This window comes from Myotis lucifugus, unplaced genomic scaffold (genome assembly GCF_000147115.1).
Source record: "Myotis lucifugus unplaced genomic scaffold, Myoluc2.0 scaffold_5, whole genome shotgun sequence".
Classification (NCBI taxonomy): Eukaryota; Metazoa; Chordata; class Mammalia; order Chiroptera; family Vespertilionidae; genus Myotis; species Myotis lucifugus.
Window position 1 is genome coordinate 19183277 of NW_005871053.1, and position 13930 is coordinate 19197206.

At 43.4% G+C, this 13930-nt stretch overlaps 1 protein-coding gene across 2 annotated transcripts in view; it reads left to right on the forward strand.

Moving 5' to 3' along the window:
* Positions 1-13930, forward strand: part of ITGB6 (integrin subunit beta 6) — a 73035-nt gene that overhangs the window by 25938 nt on the left and 33167 nt on the right. For both annotated transcript variants that reach the window (XM_006083221.3, XM_023745623.1), the window contains one exon: positions 10427-10516. In XM_006083221.3, the coding sequence (XP_006083283.1) occupies positions 10427-10516 (90 nt within the window). The remainder of the gene's footprint in view (positions 1-10426; positions 10517-13930) is intronic.

Sequence of the window (13930 nt, forward strand, 5' to 3'; positions counted from 1 at the left end):
CATGAAAATTCATGCACTGGAGGGGGGGGTCCCTCAGCCCGGCTTGCCCCCTCTCACAGTCCGGGAGCCCTCAGGGGATGTCTTACTGATGGCTTAGGCCCACGGGGAGTGGGCCTAAGCTGCAGTCTGGCCTCCCTGCGGCAGGCGACCGGGCTGATCAAGGGAAGGCACCGCCCCCATCATCCCGCTGCTGCTGCCACTGCCAGCCATGGCAGCTGTGAGGCCTGAGCCCCGGGCCTTGCAGCCGCCAGGGCTCATGGCTGCCTGAACCCCAGGGCTTGCAGCCGCCAGGACTCACGACTGCTTGAGCCCCGGGCCTCATAGCCGCAGGGGCTCACAGCTGCAGGGGCTCACAGCTGCCTAAGCCCTGGGCCTCACAGCCGCTGGGGCTCTGGCTGCCTGAGCCCATGGCTACTGTGAGCTCACGGCTGCTGTGAGCCCCAGGCCTCACAGCTGCTGTGGCTTTGTCCGGAAGGACATCCGGATGGACGTCCAGAAGACGTCTGCCCTAATTAGCATATTACCCTTTTATTAGTATAGATATACATAACAAAATTTACCATTTTAATCATGTTTAAGAATACAGTTTTGTGGCATTAATTGCATTCACTTTGTTGTACTTCCTGTTATGTTTTTGAGGCTTATCATGGAGACATGCATAGCTTTCAGTTACTCTATTCCAGGGCCATGCATATTCCATTAAGTGTATTTACTGCAATGTGTTCATCCTACAACTGAGAGCATCGGATCTCTTCTACCTGTGCAGCATTACAAATGTTGCAGCCATGCACATCCTTGCATACATTTTCTCCATTGAGGAGCCATTGCTAGAAGTGAAGTCCCAGGTCACAGGGGAGTGGCATCCTCAGCTCACCTGGGTATGTCCAAGGGGCTTTCCAAAGGTTGTATCAGTTACTCTCCTATAGACAATGAGGGAGTGTGAACCCTCCCCCCCAAAAAACCCACCACACACTTTAAATTACTTCTTCAGATGGTAAAATTAACATATTATTTGAAAGGGGGAAAAGTGGGGATACAGAAAAGCACAAAGAAGAAAATAAAGATCACTCAAAACTCACCACGCAGACATAACTAACCATTCTTGACATTTTAGAATAAGTCCTCTCTTTTTCTTTGAATGCATTTACATATTTTAACATAATTGGCATCATACTGTACATATTAAGTATGTTCATATTTTTTAATGAGTTTATATATTTACAGTTTTATAAAGGCATAAAAATTGCATTTAGTTATATGTCAAACACTCACTTTTATTGACAAGAATAACATTAAATGAAATCAAGGTGATTGTACCAAATTTGGAATCTGTTTTGCTATCCTCACAGGGCGCCTGCTTTAAAATAAAAGCAAACTTGCCCTCCTCCCACCAGCAGCTCCAGAACATAACAGTTATTACATTTTTACTTACCAGGTGACTTTTTTACATATTCCCATGATGCTTGGTTACTGTTTTACATGTTCATGTGATAACTTTAATAGGACCAACAAATTATTTCTAGTATATGTTTTCGTATGCCTGAACATTCCCCATTGGTGAGGACTCCAACATCTGTGAACAAACTCAGTTTCTCCAAAGACTCTTCTCCATATTGCAAAGTGCTCAAAGCTGTGTGATTACCTCCTTTATGCCACCTCAGAGCCCACAGGATGCAGGCACTCCTGTTTAATGCAGTTACCCGTAGACCCCCTGAAGCCTGGCCTGTGGTTGCAGTTGGCCCCCTCTGGCTGGTCCAAATGACAGCTCTGCTTAAAGGAAGCTCACTCCGGCTGGGGTTTCCCTGCAGGAGTCTAACTGCAAGCAAGCATTCTCCACGTGGCAGAGCCCATTGAACATACGGCATCAAGGCACCAGGGACAAGTTAAAGTGATAAGAAGAGTTTGGGAGTACTATATATTTTACATAAGAGTTTGGGAGTATTATATATTTTACATAAGAGTTTGGGAGTATTATATATTTTAATTTTGTGCCTAATTGTTATTGGTGATACGGGGACTTGGTTCTTGTCTTCTTGAAGGAAATATTTTAAACAAGAGACAAAGTGTAGCAAAGTAAGTAAGAATTTATTGGCGGCAGCAAAAATATACTTAGGACAATGAAACAAGGAAAGGCATAGAAGTGACAGGAGAGCCTAGGCTGGGCTGCTTTTGCTCACTGAGAAGTCAGAGAGAGGGGGTCCTCGGAGACAGGTTTAGGGGGTTAACCTAAACCTGTCCATTTAGCTGCCCATTGCTCCCCTGGTTGCTGGTCTTGTGGGGTCCCTTAGAAGGAAGAAGGGGGGAAGGAATGGTACAGGCCTGCGCCCCGGGGGGAGAGTGAGCACTGAGTCCTTCATCCTGAGCTCATCTCTCCCTTGCAGGTGGAAATCTTAGGGGAGGTCACAGGGGAGGGTCTTAAAAGAATATTCATCAGCTTTCCAGGTGTGCACTTTCAGGGTCCTGGCCTCCACTGATTAGCTGTTACCAGGGCAGGGGGTCACTAGTTAATGTACCTGGTCCTGAGGCAGTTATGGTATTACTTGTCTGGTTCTGCTGTTTTTCCGGTCCTGGAGCTGAAACACAACTGAGACCTAGATGTTATATTTAGGAAGGAAAAGGTCAGGGGCTCTAAACCACATGACTAGTGATATGAAAGATCAGGGGTCCAAACGGTGATATGGTAGGTGCAGAAAGGTCACCCTGGGTGTGAGGTTCTTGTTTTCCCAGTTTGCCCCTTGCTAGGCCTCTGGGGCTTTCTGCCCTGGTGAATTTCTATACCTGGCCCATCGTCCTTGCATTAGTCATGTCTGTCTAATTGCCTATAATATGATTATCTGAAAGAGCCCAAAATCTGCTACAAAGGGGCTAGTATTAATTAATTAATAGTTCAATATTTTGTTGCCCCTATATATTGAATGTTCAAAAAGTAAACAGATAATTTTGGAAACAGAAAATATGGTTGAGTTTGAACAGTTTGGGGACACTTCATTCATTAATTCAAGGTTGGCATACTTTTTTTCTATAGGATTGCCAGATTTAGCACATAAAAATGCAGGGTTAAATTTTAATTTCAAATAAGCAACAAACAATTTCCTGAATAAGTATATCCCATGTAATATTTGAGACACATTCACACTAAAAATCTAAAAATTTGGGGGAAATTAACTAAAAACTGGGAAAGAATATTGTGCAGAGATGGTGAATAATGAAAGGAGAGAGCCTAGGGTCTTACTTCAATAGGATCTTTAGGGAAGACTTCTTACAGGAAGTGTTTATGTTACCACTTCAAGGTTTGTGTGCTTGACACTTCAAAGGCCAATATTCAACACATCAGAGTTTGGAGTAAGGAAAAGTTTATTGATTGAGGAGGCCCAACTCAAAAAGATGGGTGTGCCTTACAGTTTCCACAAATCCATCTTAAGAGGGCCCAGAATTTAGGCTTTTTTTATGTCCAGGGAAGGGAGGAGGCCAGGGACAAAAGGTGTGTAACATCTAAGCACCAACAGATCCAAGGAAGAGTGAAAACTCCCTAAATCTCTTTGTTCCCCAGTCAGTTGACCCCCCACTTATTTGAGTTTGGTCTGGAGGCACCTGTAAATCTTTGATAAATAGTCATTATTTTGTACATTTTCCCCTAATTCTTCGGGAAAGGCACCTTTTGGCAAGAGGCTGTTCTTGTGAAAACTTAAGCCTCAAGCAGAATTCCTCTAGTTAATTAGTATATCTACAGCAGGAGCTATTAGCCTAACAGCCCTGGAAGAAATGCAGGTTAGAATTAAGATAGAGTCAGAGAAAGCAAGCTTTTCACTGTTATAATTATGAAGCAGCAACCTGAAGTGAAAAGTTTTCAAGAGGAGAAGGCATGTACAAAGGCCCTGAACGGTAAAGGACTCAATGTTCAGTGTGTTTGAGAAACTGAAAAAAGGCTAGTTGGTTGATGTGAGCTGTCGTAGGAGAGGAAGTGGGAGAGATAGGGTAAAATCAGGCCTTCTGTCTTAAAGGCCAAGGGTAGTAGCATGGTGCCCTTCTGTGGGCAACAGACATCCAAAAACACGACTTTTGTCATTGAATGGAGAATAGATGTCTTAGGTGTCAACAAAATGTTGAACTATATTAAAACTGAGGATCCCTTCTGAATTAAGGGTATACAAGTTTCAGAACATGACACCTTTATTTTCCAAATTGCCACAGCAACATTTTTAACTTTTGGTGCTCTTTAGAATTGCCTAGGGAGCTTTCTTAAAAAACTCAATGCCCAGGCATCCCCCTGGTTCAATTAAATCAGCATCTCTGGGTCTGAGACCCCAGGCACCAGTGTTTTTCAAAATCTCCCCTGGTATATCCAGTCACCAGTGGAGCTTGGTAAAATGCAGACTGATTCAGAAGGTCTGGACCAAGGCCTGAGATTCTGCATTTCTCACAAGCCCCCACATGATGCTGCTGCTGCTGCCGCCACTGCCAGTCCACCCAGCACACTTCAAGTAGCGTGGGGCCACTCTCTCTTTAGCAGTCCTTGTACATACACCTGCTTTCTCTTTTCTGCTCCTCTTCATTGTGCTCCCAGCAGTCATCCTTCAAAGTTTTATTACCTGCCATTGGGTCTGCAAAGCAAAGGAGCATGCTAATGACCCCAATGTGGTTTCCCATTTTAAAAGCACTTTCTAAAGCTTTGGGATTTGCATTCCACAACAAGGTCTGCAGTTCCCCTCCAAAGGCAGGTTAATCTTATTAAGAGAGGATCTGCGGGATCCTCAGTAACAAGGACTCCATGTAGCCTCTTTGTTCTCTTAAGTCTCCATTCTCCATCGCCTCTCTGCACTTGTTTGTCTCACAACAGTCACGCCTGGCGGGTCCATTTGTCTTGCCTTATCACTCCAGTACTACTGCCGATCACTCGTTCAGCTGTGTGCTACAGCTCCTCGGCTGACAAGATAATTACATTCCGGGGCAGACTGGGAGAAAGACAGGTAGTGCTCCAAAATTCCGAAGCCGACTACTAGTCATTGCTGGTGCAGACTTCAACATCAAGCACCTGATCTAATTAGCACCCTCCCATCCTGCCTGCCTGCTGTGGAATGCTGACAATTGAAAGCCTGAAGGCAAAGCAAATATCAGGCAACCCAGAGACAGACATTCACACTTCCTCGTGCCAGAAACAATTACACATTCTTTTAGGAATCCTGGGTGTCCTAGTAACACAGTCCAACCTGGGGGTAAACTTTTGCATAATACTGGGAGCCCTGCATTTACCTATAATGAACGTGAGAACCAGCCGAATGAAACCTCACAGGGATGAAAGACCTCACGGGAAGAAAGCCCTCCGACTACCTTCAGAAGAAGGGCTTATTCCAGCGCGTGCAGCCTGCTCCTAGCTCTGGAACAAGCTCACTGCTTGACAAAAGCAAGGCGTCACCAGCAAAGAGCTATTTTCCTTTGACCAGATAAATAGCACAATACAGTCTCCGAGGAAAAAAAAATTTTGACCTCTATGGTTTCACTACTTCCTACATTTCTTTCAAGAGGTAGCCTTTCAGTTTGAAAGTGATTACAGCCACAACCCTTTTTCCTCCTTTCTTTTTGCTTTGGGCACACAAGTGTTCTTTAATCTCTAAGCCCCTGCATATAAATACAAGGCATCATTATTGTGTCTTTCTCAGGAGACTCACCCCTGATGGCTGTTGGCATTTGCACCAGTTCCTGGCAGGGCCTGCCGGAGCAGGGTGAGCACTGGCTTTGCAGTGGAGACCCGTTTGTACCACTTATTAGCTCTGTGAATGGGCAAGGTTCTCACTTCCCAGCTCAAGCTACAGGTTTAAAGGTTAAAAAAGTCAAAAAGAACTGGAGCAGAATGTCAGGGGTTGAATTGTGTTCCCCCTAAAGCTATGGGAAAGTTCTAATGCCTAGTTCCTCAGACTGTGACCTTATGGGGAAAGAGCCTTTTGGATGTAATTAGTTAAGATGAGGTCGCACTTGAGCATGGTGGACCCTTAGTCCAGCACGACTGGAGAGTACTTAGAAGAAGAGAAGAGACATGGGGACAGAGACACAGGAGGGAGAACACCATGCAGCTGTGGAGGCAGATGAGCGTGATGCACAGTCAAGCCAAGGATTGCCTGCGACCACCAGAAGGGAGGAAGAGGAAGGGCAGAGCCTCCCCTTCAGGCTTCAGAGGGAACAGGGCCCTGCCAACACTTACTCTCCGTCTTCTGGCCACAGAACTGTAAGACAGTAATTTCTGTTGTTTCAAGCCACCCCGTTTGTGGTACTTGGTTACAGCAGCCCTTGGAAATGAATACATCAGTTAACATAGGCTTCCTCACGAACCTCCATCAGGCTCACCTAGGACATCACCAGACCACAACAGCCATTGCCCATATCGGGCATGTCCCATCAGTGTCCTGGTTCAGAGACCTGGCTCTAGGCCAGTGATGACGAACCTATGACACGCGTGTCAGAGGTGATACGCGAACTCATTTTTTTGGTTGATTTTTCTTTGTTAAATGGCATTTAAATATATAAAATAAATATCAAAAATATAAGTCTTTGTTTTACTACGGTTGCAAATATAAAAAAATTTCTATATGTGACACGGCACCAGAGTTAAGTTAGGGTTTTTCAAAATGCTGACACGCCGAGCTCAAAAGGTTCGCCATCACTGAGTCTAGGGCATGGCAGGTGGGTCCAGCTCTGCTACTTCCTGGCTGGATGACCACTGGCAAGTTAACTAAAGTCCCTGGGCCTCAGTATTATGGCAGTAAAACAAGGATAAGAATGAAATCGAAATAGTAGAGCTTCTTTGAAGGATGAAAGAGATGACACTGCTAATTGCGAGTGTTAGCTCCAGTGATTCTTTCCCAGATGGTGGTAAGAGGATCGTTACAGGCACCTTTAGCCCTGTCTGCAGCGTGGGCTCATTGCACCAGAACAGCGAGCTACATGGAACCGAGGAGATAAAGAGCAATGTGGTCCTCTCCCCGGCATTCCCGCTACTTCCCCAAGCTGTGCGCGAGTCCCCATGACAACATACCCTCCAGGAGCTTGGGTTTCGGAAGATGTGTCCAAAGGCAGGAGGTGCTTGGGGATGTCAGGAGGCTTGTGAGGACCTCTGCATCCTGTTATAAGGCCCTCTAAGTTACTAACTGCAGCTCATGAGGGACCAGCTCCTGGACACAGCCAGGCTCTGAAACCTGAAGATGAGAGTTAACCCACCAGGTAGTGTCAGCAAAGCAGGAAGGAAGGTCACTGTCAGGATCTATGCCTTCTATGGGCCAGAGCCCCAAAACAGCACCAAAAGTAGCCAGGTTTGCCAAGGTCCTCAATCTGAGTCTTTTTAAAGAGAAAGCCAAGCAACAGCCTGCCCACGGCTAGCTGGGGCAGCAGGTGTGTCTGCTTGGTTCTCTGCCCTCAGCCAAGCAGGAGCACACACCTGACAGCTGGTTCTGGCACTGAACTTGGAGACAGCCTCTGAGAGTCTGCAGGTGTGAATTCAGTCGCTTTCTTCTGTATCCTTTCATGCCTGTCCGCTAAATGACCCCCTGTCTAATTCTTACCCTCTATCCTTGACAGGAGACTTTTGGACAAAAAAAGAAGGGTTTTTGGGGTTTTTTTTTAGATGGGGGCAGAGTGAATAAATAAAAAGGGCTTGATGAAAAAAGTCAAGAAAACTAAAGCAATCATCAGGAGACAAACTTGCAAACATGGATGAGAAAAGCAACCTCAGGAACTCCTGGGTGGCATGGTGGGAAGTGGGGGAGAAAGTCCATAATTAGGATAATCCATGGACAGATAACAGGGAATTCAAGCCCAAGAAATTCAAGCCCAAGCATAGGAGTTTGCATTTCTCATCAGCTCATGTAACATCGTGTTTTCAGAGCTCACCATTTTTAATATCCAACAGTCATCTTTTATAGTTACAGTGCTATAATTTATCACATCCAGGCATGCAAAAGCACCCTTTTTCTAACATTAAACATGTTTAATCAGGACAATTTATAATAGCACTTTAGGGGTTTAATGAAAGAAAGGCATTTGACACATGATATTTACAGTAATCATAACACTACAAGATTTAAAGTATAATTTTTTACAGTGTTAGATCAGGACGCCAAATTGCCCATGCTTCTAGTTAGTTATTTGCAATGCTTTGGGGGGAAAATCAGCATCCAGGAATTAATTAATAGTTTCCCTCTACACAATTGTCAGTGTTGTCACTGGGCACCGCTGCTGGTGGCCAACTCCTTTCTCCCCCGGCTCCAGTGGCAATCAGCAAATATGATTCATGCTAAACCACTTGTCCTAATAGCCAAATGCCAAATGACATACCACATGTAGGACCATAATTATGCTCTAGGAAGTACATGGATTTGGCTTTGTTAACCAAGAATTAACCCCAAAATTGGAGGCCACTTGAATTAGTGCTTATGGAAAATACCCTTTAGACCTCAGCCTCGGGGATAGCTGGACATTTTTTCAAGGGAAGCAATTTTTATGCAACGCTAAGAGCCTGAAATTCTTTCTCAAAAGGATTTAAACCTTTTCTTGTCAAGCTCTAAAGATTCCCTCTGCCTTCTCTTCTGGGACTAGTCAAATTTACACACATTCCAGCTCCACTTGAGTGAAACTCAAGTTCCTACTTAGGTATTCCCCGTTAACCACAGGCCTCACGCTTCACGGCCCTTTTGACGTGTTTATTTGAAAAGGCAAGTTGATAAACCGGTGCCTTCCCTGTATTTGACAAGCTCTACCTGACTCAGGGAAACAGAGTGGGGCCCACCTTCACCGGGCAGGGATGTGGCCACAGAGAGATGGGAAGAGCGTTGCCTGGATTACTGCCCACGGCCCTTCAATAATAAAGCACAGCGTCCGGGCAGAGAGGGACAACGGACACTTTCAAGGGTTCAGATTTACATCAAATGCAAATTGAAACACAACCATGAACACTGAAATAAGAGGAACAAAACCCACAAATTAAAAACAGAGTCACCCCCGCCCTGCTGCCACCTTTTAATACAAGAGGCGTAGAAAGCTTGGACTTAACCCAAGTGCCCACCTCTGACAAGTGGGTGGGACCTCCTAGACCATGCCGCCCTGGCTTCATTTGTTCCTCTCCTTGGTCCTCCTTGTCCTGATTTAGTTACTTACTATCACAACGATGATAACGATTAGTTGTAAATTTGCTTTGTGTATTTCCTACGCCACTTAAATCTTCTGTGGGATAAGAATAGGATATTGTTTGAACTACGGGAGATGCCCTAAATCCTTCACTCAAAGCTTATTTCTCTTTTCTATGTACAATTTTAATAAATTCAGCCATCTGATTTCACAGCACACAGCAACTTAGAAGACTGCAGCTGACAGAAAGAGTGATTGTCTCTTCTTCACAGCATATTAAGCCGACCTAATAGATGTTGTCGATGCCACAGCAAATGAGTAAATTGGTAGGCAAGTGATACCTTACAGCTTAACAAGGAGAAGGAAACTATTTAAAAACAAATAAAAGAAGCAAAAGCATAGCAGTTGGGGCCCACCTGGTATGGGTGTGATCTATCATGGACTTTAGAAGCCTTTGATGACTATAGAGCTATAGGTATTATTGATAAGTATGACTCTCTTCAAGAAAAAGAACATCAAAGTATGCTTTGGAGTCTTTATTTGAGAAAACAGGAGCATGTGCAGTACACTTTAGACAACTTTCTGTTTGAAAATAGTTTTACACATAAAATTTAAGAGAAGGGTAGTTATCAAAGGTCTGGAAAATTCCCTTCTTTGCAATGCCTCATTCCCTGGCCATGCTCAGTACCTGGAGTGTTGAAGAAATGGGTGAGTCCTACTCAGGTGGGAACCACATCTCAGGAGAAGCAATGTAGGTGGGGATGCAGTGGTGTAGAGGGAGGCTCCGATGCACTCAATACCGCTGGGAAGGGAGGAGGTAACAAGCAGCCAATAATTCACACCTTTTCTCCACCAAGCGATTGACAAACACCTCTGGACTGAATGACTAAAAAAGTGAGCTGATGGCAGTCAAGGGCCCATGTATACCAAATCTTGGTTTCTGCACTGTTACAAAAAAAGAGAAGATAGTTCCTGATAGTATGTTCAGAATTTTTGGACAAAGACACCCCATGAAAGGAGGATGTTACCTAAGTGTTATTATTACTTAAGACTTGACTCCTGTCATGATATAGATCACAGCCCTAGACCGAGGCAGTCACTGACACTAGATTTCCCAGCAGCGACACTGGCCAGTCCATTTCCCCCTTGTGCGAAGGTTGCAGGGCTTCAGTCTCAGGAGCAACGTCTGTTTGTTTTCAGGAGCCTGTTGCCACAGCCGGTTAAATAAAGGTGATCTCAACCAGCAGGCGGAACCCCACACTTGACATTTCTCAATTAAAGTGAGCAAAGATTGACTTCTTCTTTTTGTTTACAGAATTATGCAAAACTCATTCCTGGAGCTACAGTAGGGCTACTTCAGAAAGACTCTGGGAACATTCTCCAGCTGATCATCTCCGCCTATGAAGTATGGTACTTTACAGTTGGCTTCTTTTTTTGCGGGGGGAGAGGGGTACTTGTTGGGTATTCAAAAACTGAGATGTGTTTTAGGCAGTTAACTACATTTCTATTTGTTGGTAGAGAGAATGCTTATCCAGAGAAAAATCTCCTTGCATGAATGTAGCCAAACTATACATTTTGTATATTCTATTTGCAGATATTCTTCCTGAGAGGTGAGGCTGAAAGTAGAAAAATCATACACCTGATTATAAAGCTGGGGTTGTTTTTATAATAATAAGCAACAACAAAATTTTAATTCTACTTAAAAGGATCCATGAGTCATACAATTAAGCTCCCCTCTTCTCTGCGTGGAAAAGAGAGAGAGAGAGAGAGAGAGAGAGAGAGAGAGAGAGAGAGAACAACTTTAAATTGCCAGCTCCACAGGCTTAGTGAGATTACATCATAACTCAAAAAACACAAAGCACACCAGGAACAATGCCTTTGTGGATTCTCTGCTTTGGGGAACCAGAGGAATCCTCCATTGGTTTTATAGTTTTGCATATACACACTTTTTTTTGCCTTGACTTTGTTAATTAGTACCTGAGAACAGAATTCCTCCCTTAAAGTAGGATATATTCCTTCAGAGTTGCTAAGTTCTCTTTCTTTGTTCCCATTTCATAACTCAGTTCATCAGTAGTAGATGGCCAATTGTCAATGGGCTTTTATTTTGGTTCCTAAATATTACCCCCCTTTCTTGCCTTTACTTACAAAGAAAACACACACACACACACACACACACACATGCACACACGCACACATGCACACATGCACACACACAATGATAAGGACAGGAATGAGACAAGAAAAAATTTTAGAAAGCACTAAAGCTCTAATATTTGCTCTGGACAGCAATTACATAATAATACCTAATGAATAAAATTCTAATTTTCATATTTTAATATTACATCTAAATTCCATATGCACTCTGTGCCAATACTTAGCAAATACTGAACCCGTGTTCCCCAACTAAGTGCCATTTTGGAATCATCTGGGAAACCTTTTAAGAAACAGGTGTGTCCAGATGTCTCTCACAGACATCTTAGAAGAATTTTAAGGGAAGAAGAACTTTATATTTTGAAAAAAACTCCCCAATTATTTTGAGATTGCCCCATCAATTTTGAAACTCACCTTGAGTGGGGAAAGCAAAATATTCCTTCTCAAATACATTTCCTCAGAGAATTAAATACAGATATGTCCATTAAAATTATAGGATGGGGGTTTTTTCCGCACTTATATTCTCAGAAACATCAGTTTTCTTAGCTCCCATCAAAAATTTATCACCACATTAGCTCATGCTTGAAATTCTTCCAAACAGGAAAGCTTGTCAACAAAATACTAAAAAACCTGCCTTGCCTTTATGCAGTAATAAGAGTTTTAATATGTCCAATCCAATAAAAATCACATAGCAATCCTTCACCGAATTAGAACACACATTTCTCTTTAACCCGGCATTCTCAAAAGTGCTGTCTACTAGCATCTTCAAAGGAACTAAGCAAAAACAGTGTCCAAAATATACCCCCCTCCTGCCTGACCAGCCTGGTCCATGTGCCTGCTCACTCTGTCAGAGGTTATGCCTCACTATGGTCCCAAATCACTCACATAGCTTACAGCGGCGTTGAAATCAAGGCATCACACATTTGAAGTCAATCTCCTGTCTTTATTTTACTGTCTCAAAACTACAAAGAAGTGTCTATTCTTCTTACCCAAACAATCTTGCTCTGGAGTTACAACTGAAACTTCGTGATTCCCTGGATGAAGTATGCAGCAGACCTTGGCACTAGTTTAAATTATTTTTCTGTTCCGGTATTTTTTAAACGTATTCTAAAAGGACTTTAAAATGTGGGGATCCTTAGACTAGATTTCTTTTCAGTCTCTAAGGAAAAGAGCAGGAATGAGAATATGTTGAGAGAAAACAGGAAATGCTTCTGCCTCACTTCTAGTGGGGCAGCGGCAGACAGATTGTGTGTATAACTAGTGATTACCAACTTCAGCTCGATATTTTACGGTGCCATGTTGACATAAAAAAACCCTTAAATGCCAGATGTGTGTTAATTTGACTATCATCTGCTAATTTCTTTCCTTCCCTAACCACATAGTACAGTGGTTCTCAACCTTCTGGCCCTTAAATACAGTTCCTCATGTTGTGACCCAACCATAAAATTATTTTCGTTGCTGCTTCATAACTGTAATGTTACTACTGTTATGAATCGTAATGTAAATATCTGATATGCAGGATGGTCTTAGGCGACCCCTGTGAAAGGGTCGTTCGACCGCTAAAGGGGTTGCGACCCACAGGTTGAGAACCGCTGACATAGTAAAAGCTTCTGAAATACTAATGCTCCCAAGGCAAGTTCCTCTCCTGGCATTTAAACTCCAGCAGGGAAGTGACTTGGTTTGTTTTCTTTCGCCTGGTTCATAGTAGACACTCAACAATTGAATGGAGAATATGATAAAATATATAAATAAACATGGATGTCCTTTTTTTGGGAAACTCACATTAAAATATTCCTGGTGAAATTTGCGACGTGATATTTCAATTATATAATGCTGCGAATTCCTTGGGGCAGATTATGTCACCCACTACTCCTAATTGCTGTCATCTACAGACTTTTAGGTCGCATCCCTCATTTCTCATTTAGTGCTTGACTCACTGGGCCACTCACTCTCTTTAGCACTACTCCTGTCTATTTTTTAAATTTTATTCATTGATTTTAGAGAGAGAGGGAAAGGAAGAGAGAAACATCAACATGTTGTTCCACCCATTTATGTAGTCATTGGCTGACCTCTGTATGTGTCCCAACTGGGGATCGAACCCACAACCCTGGTGCATTGGGACAATGCTCCAACCACCTGAGCTACCCAGCCAGGGCACCCCTGTCTTAATTCTTGATGATTTCTGTGTGTGTGTGTGTGTGTGTGTGTGTGTGTGTGTGTGTGAAATCTTTCCCATATCTGGCCTCTCAGTTTCTTAAACTCTGTTCCAACAATTACCTTGTCCCCTTGCCACTTAATTACTTTCTCATGCCTTTACTTTTTGTCCTACCTTAAACCTTGTCATTGCCAATTAAATCTCAACTGCATGCAACCCATCCCTGATTACCACTTCTTATTTTTTCAACTCACACCTGCTAGTTCCCTTAATATGTCTTTCAACCCATCAGAATCTTTAATTAATTGACCCCTACCCTCTCTTTACAGTTCCTCATCCCCTTGATGTTCTCTCTTGCCAGGAACCCCAGCTTAAATTCAATCATTATGTTCACTCTTTAGACACACCTTCAACCCCTGTGCTCATTATTGCTTCTTTGAGGTTGCTTGGCCAAACATGGTCCTGATTAAATACAACTCGTGACTCTCAGCTGTCACTCACGGCTGATTGGGA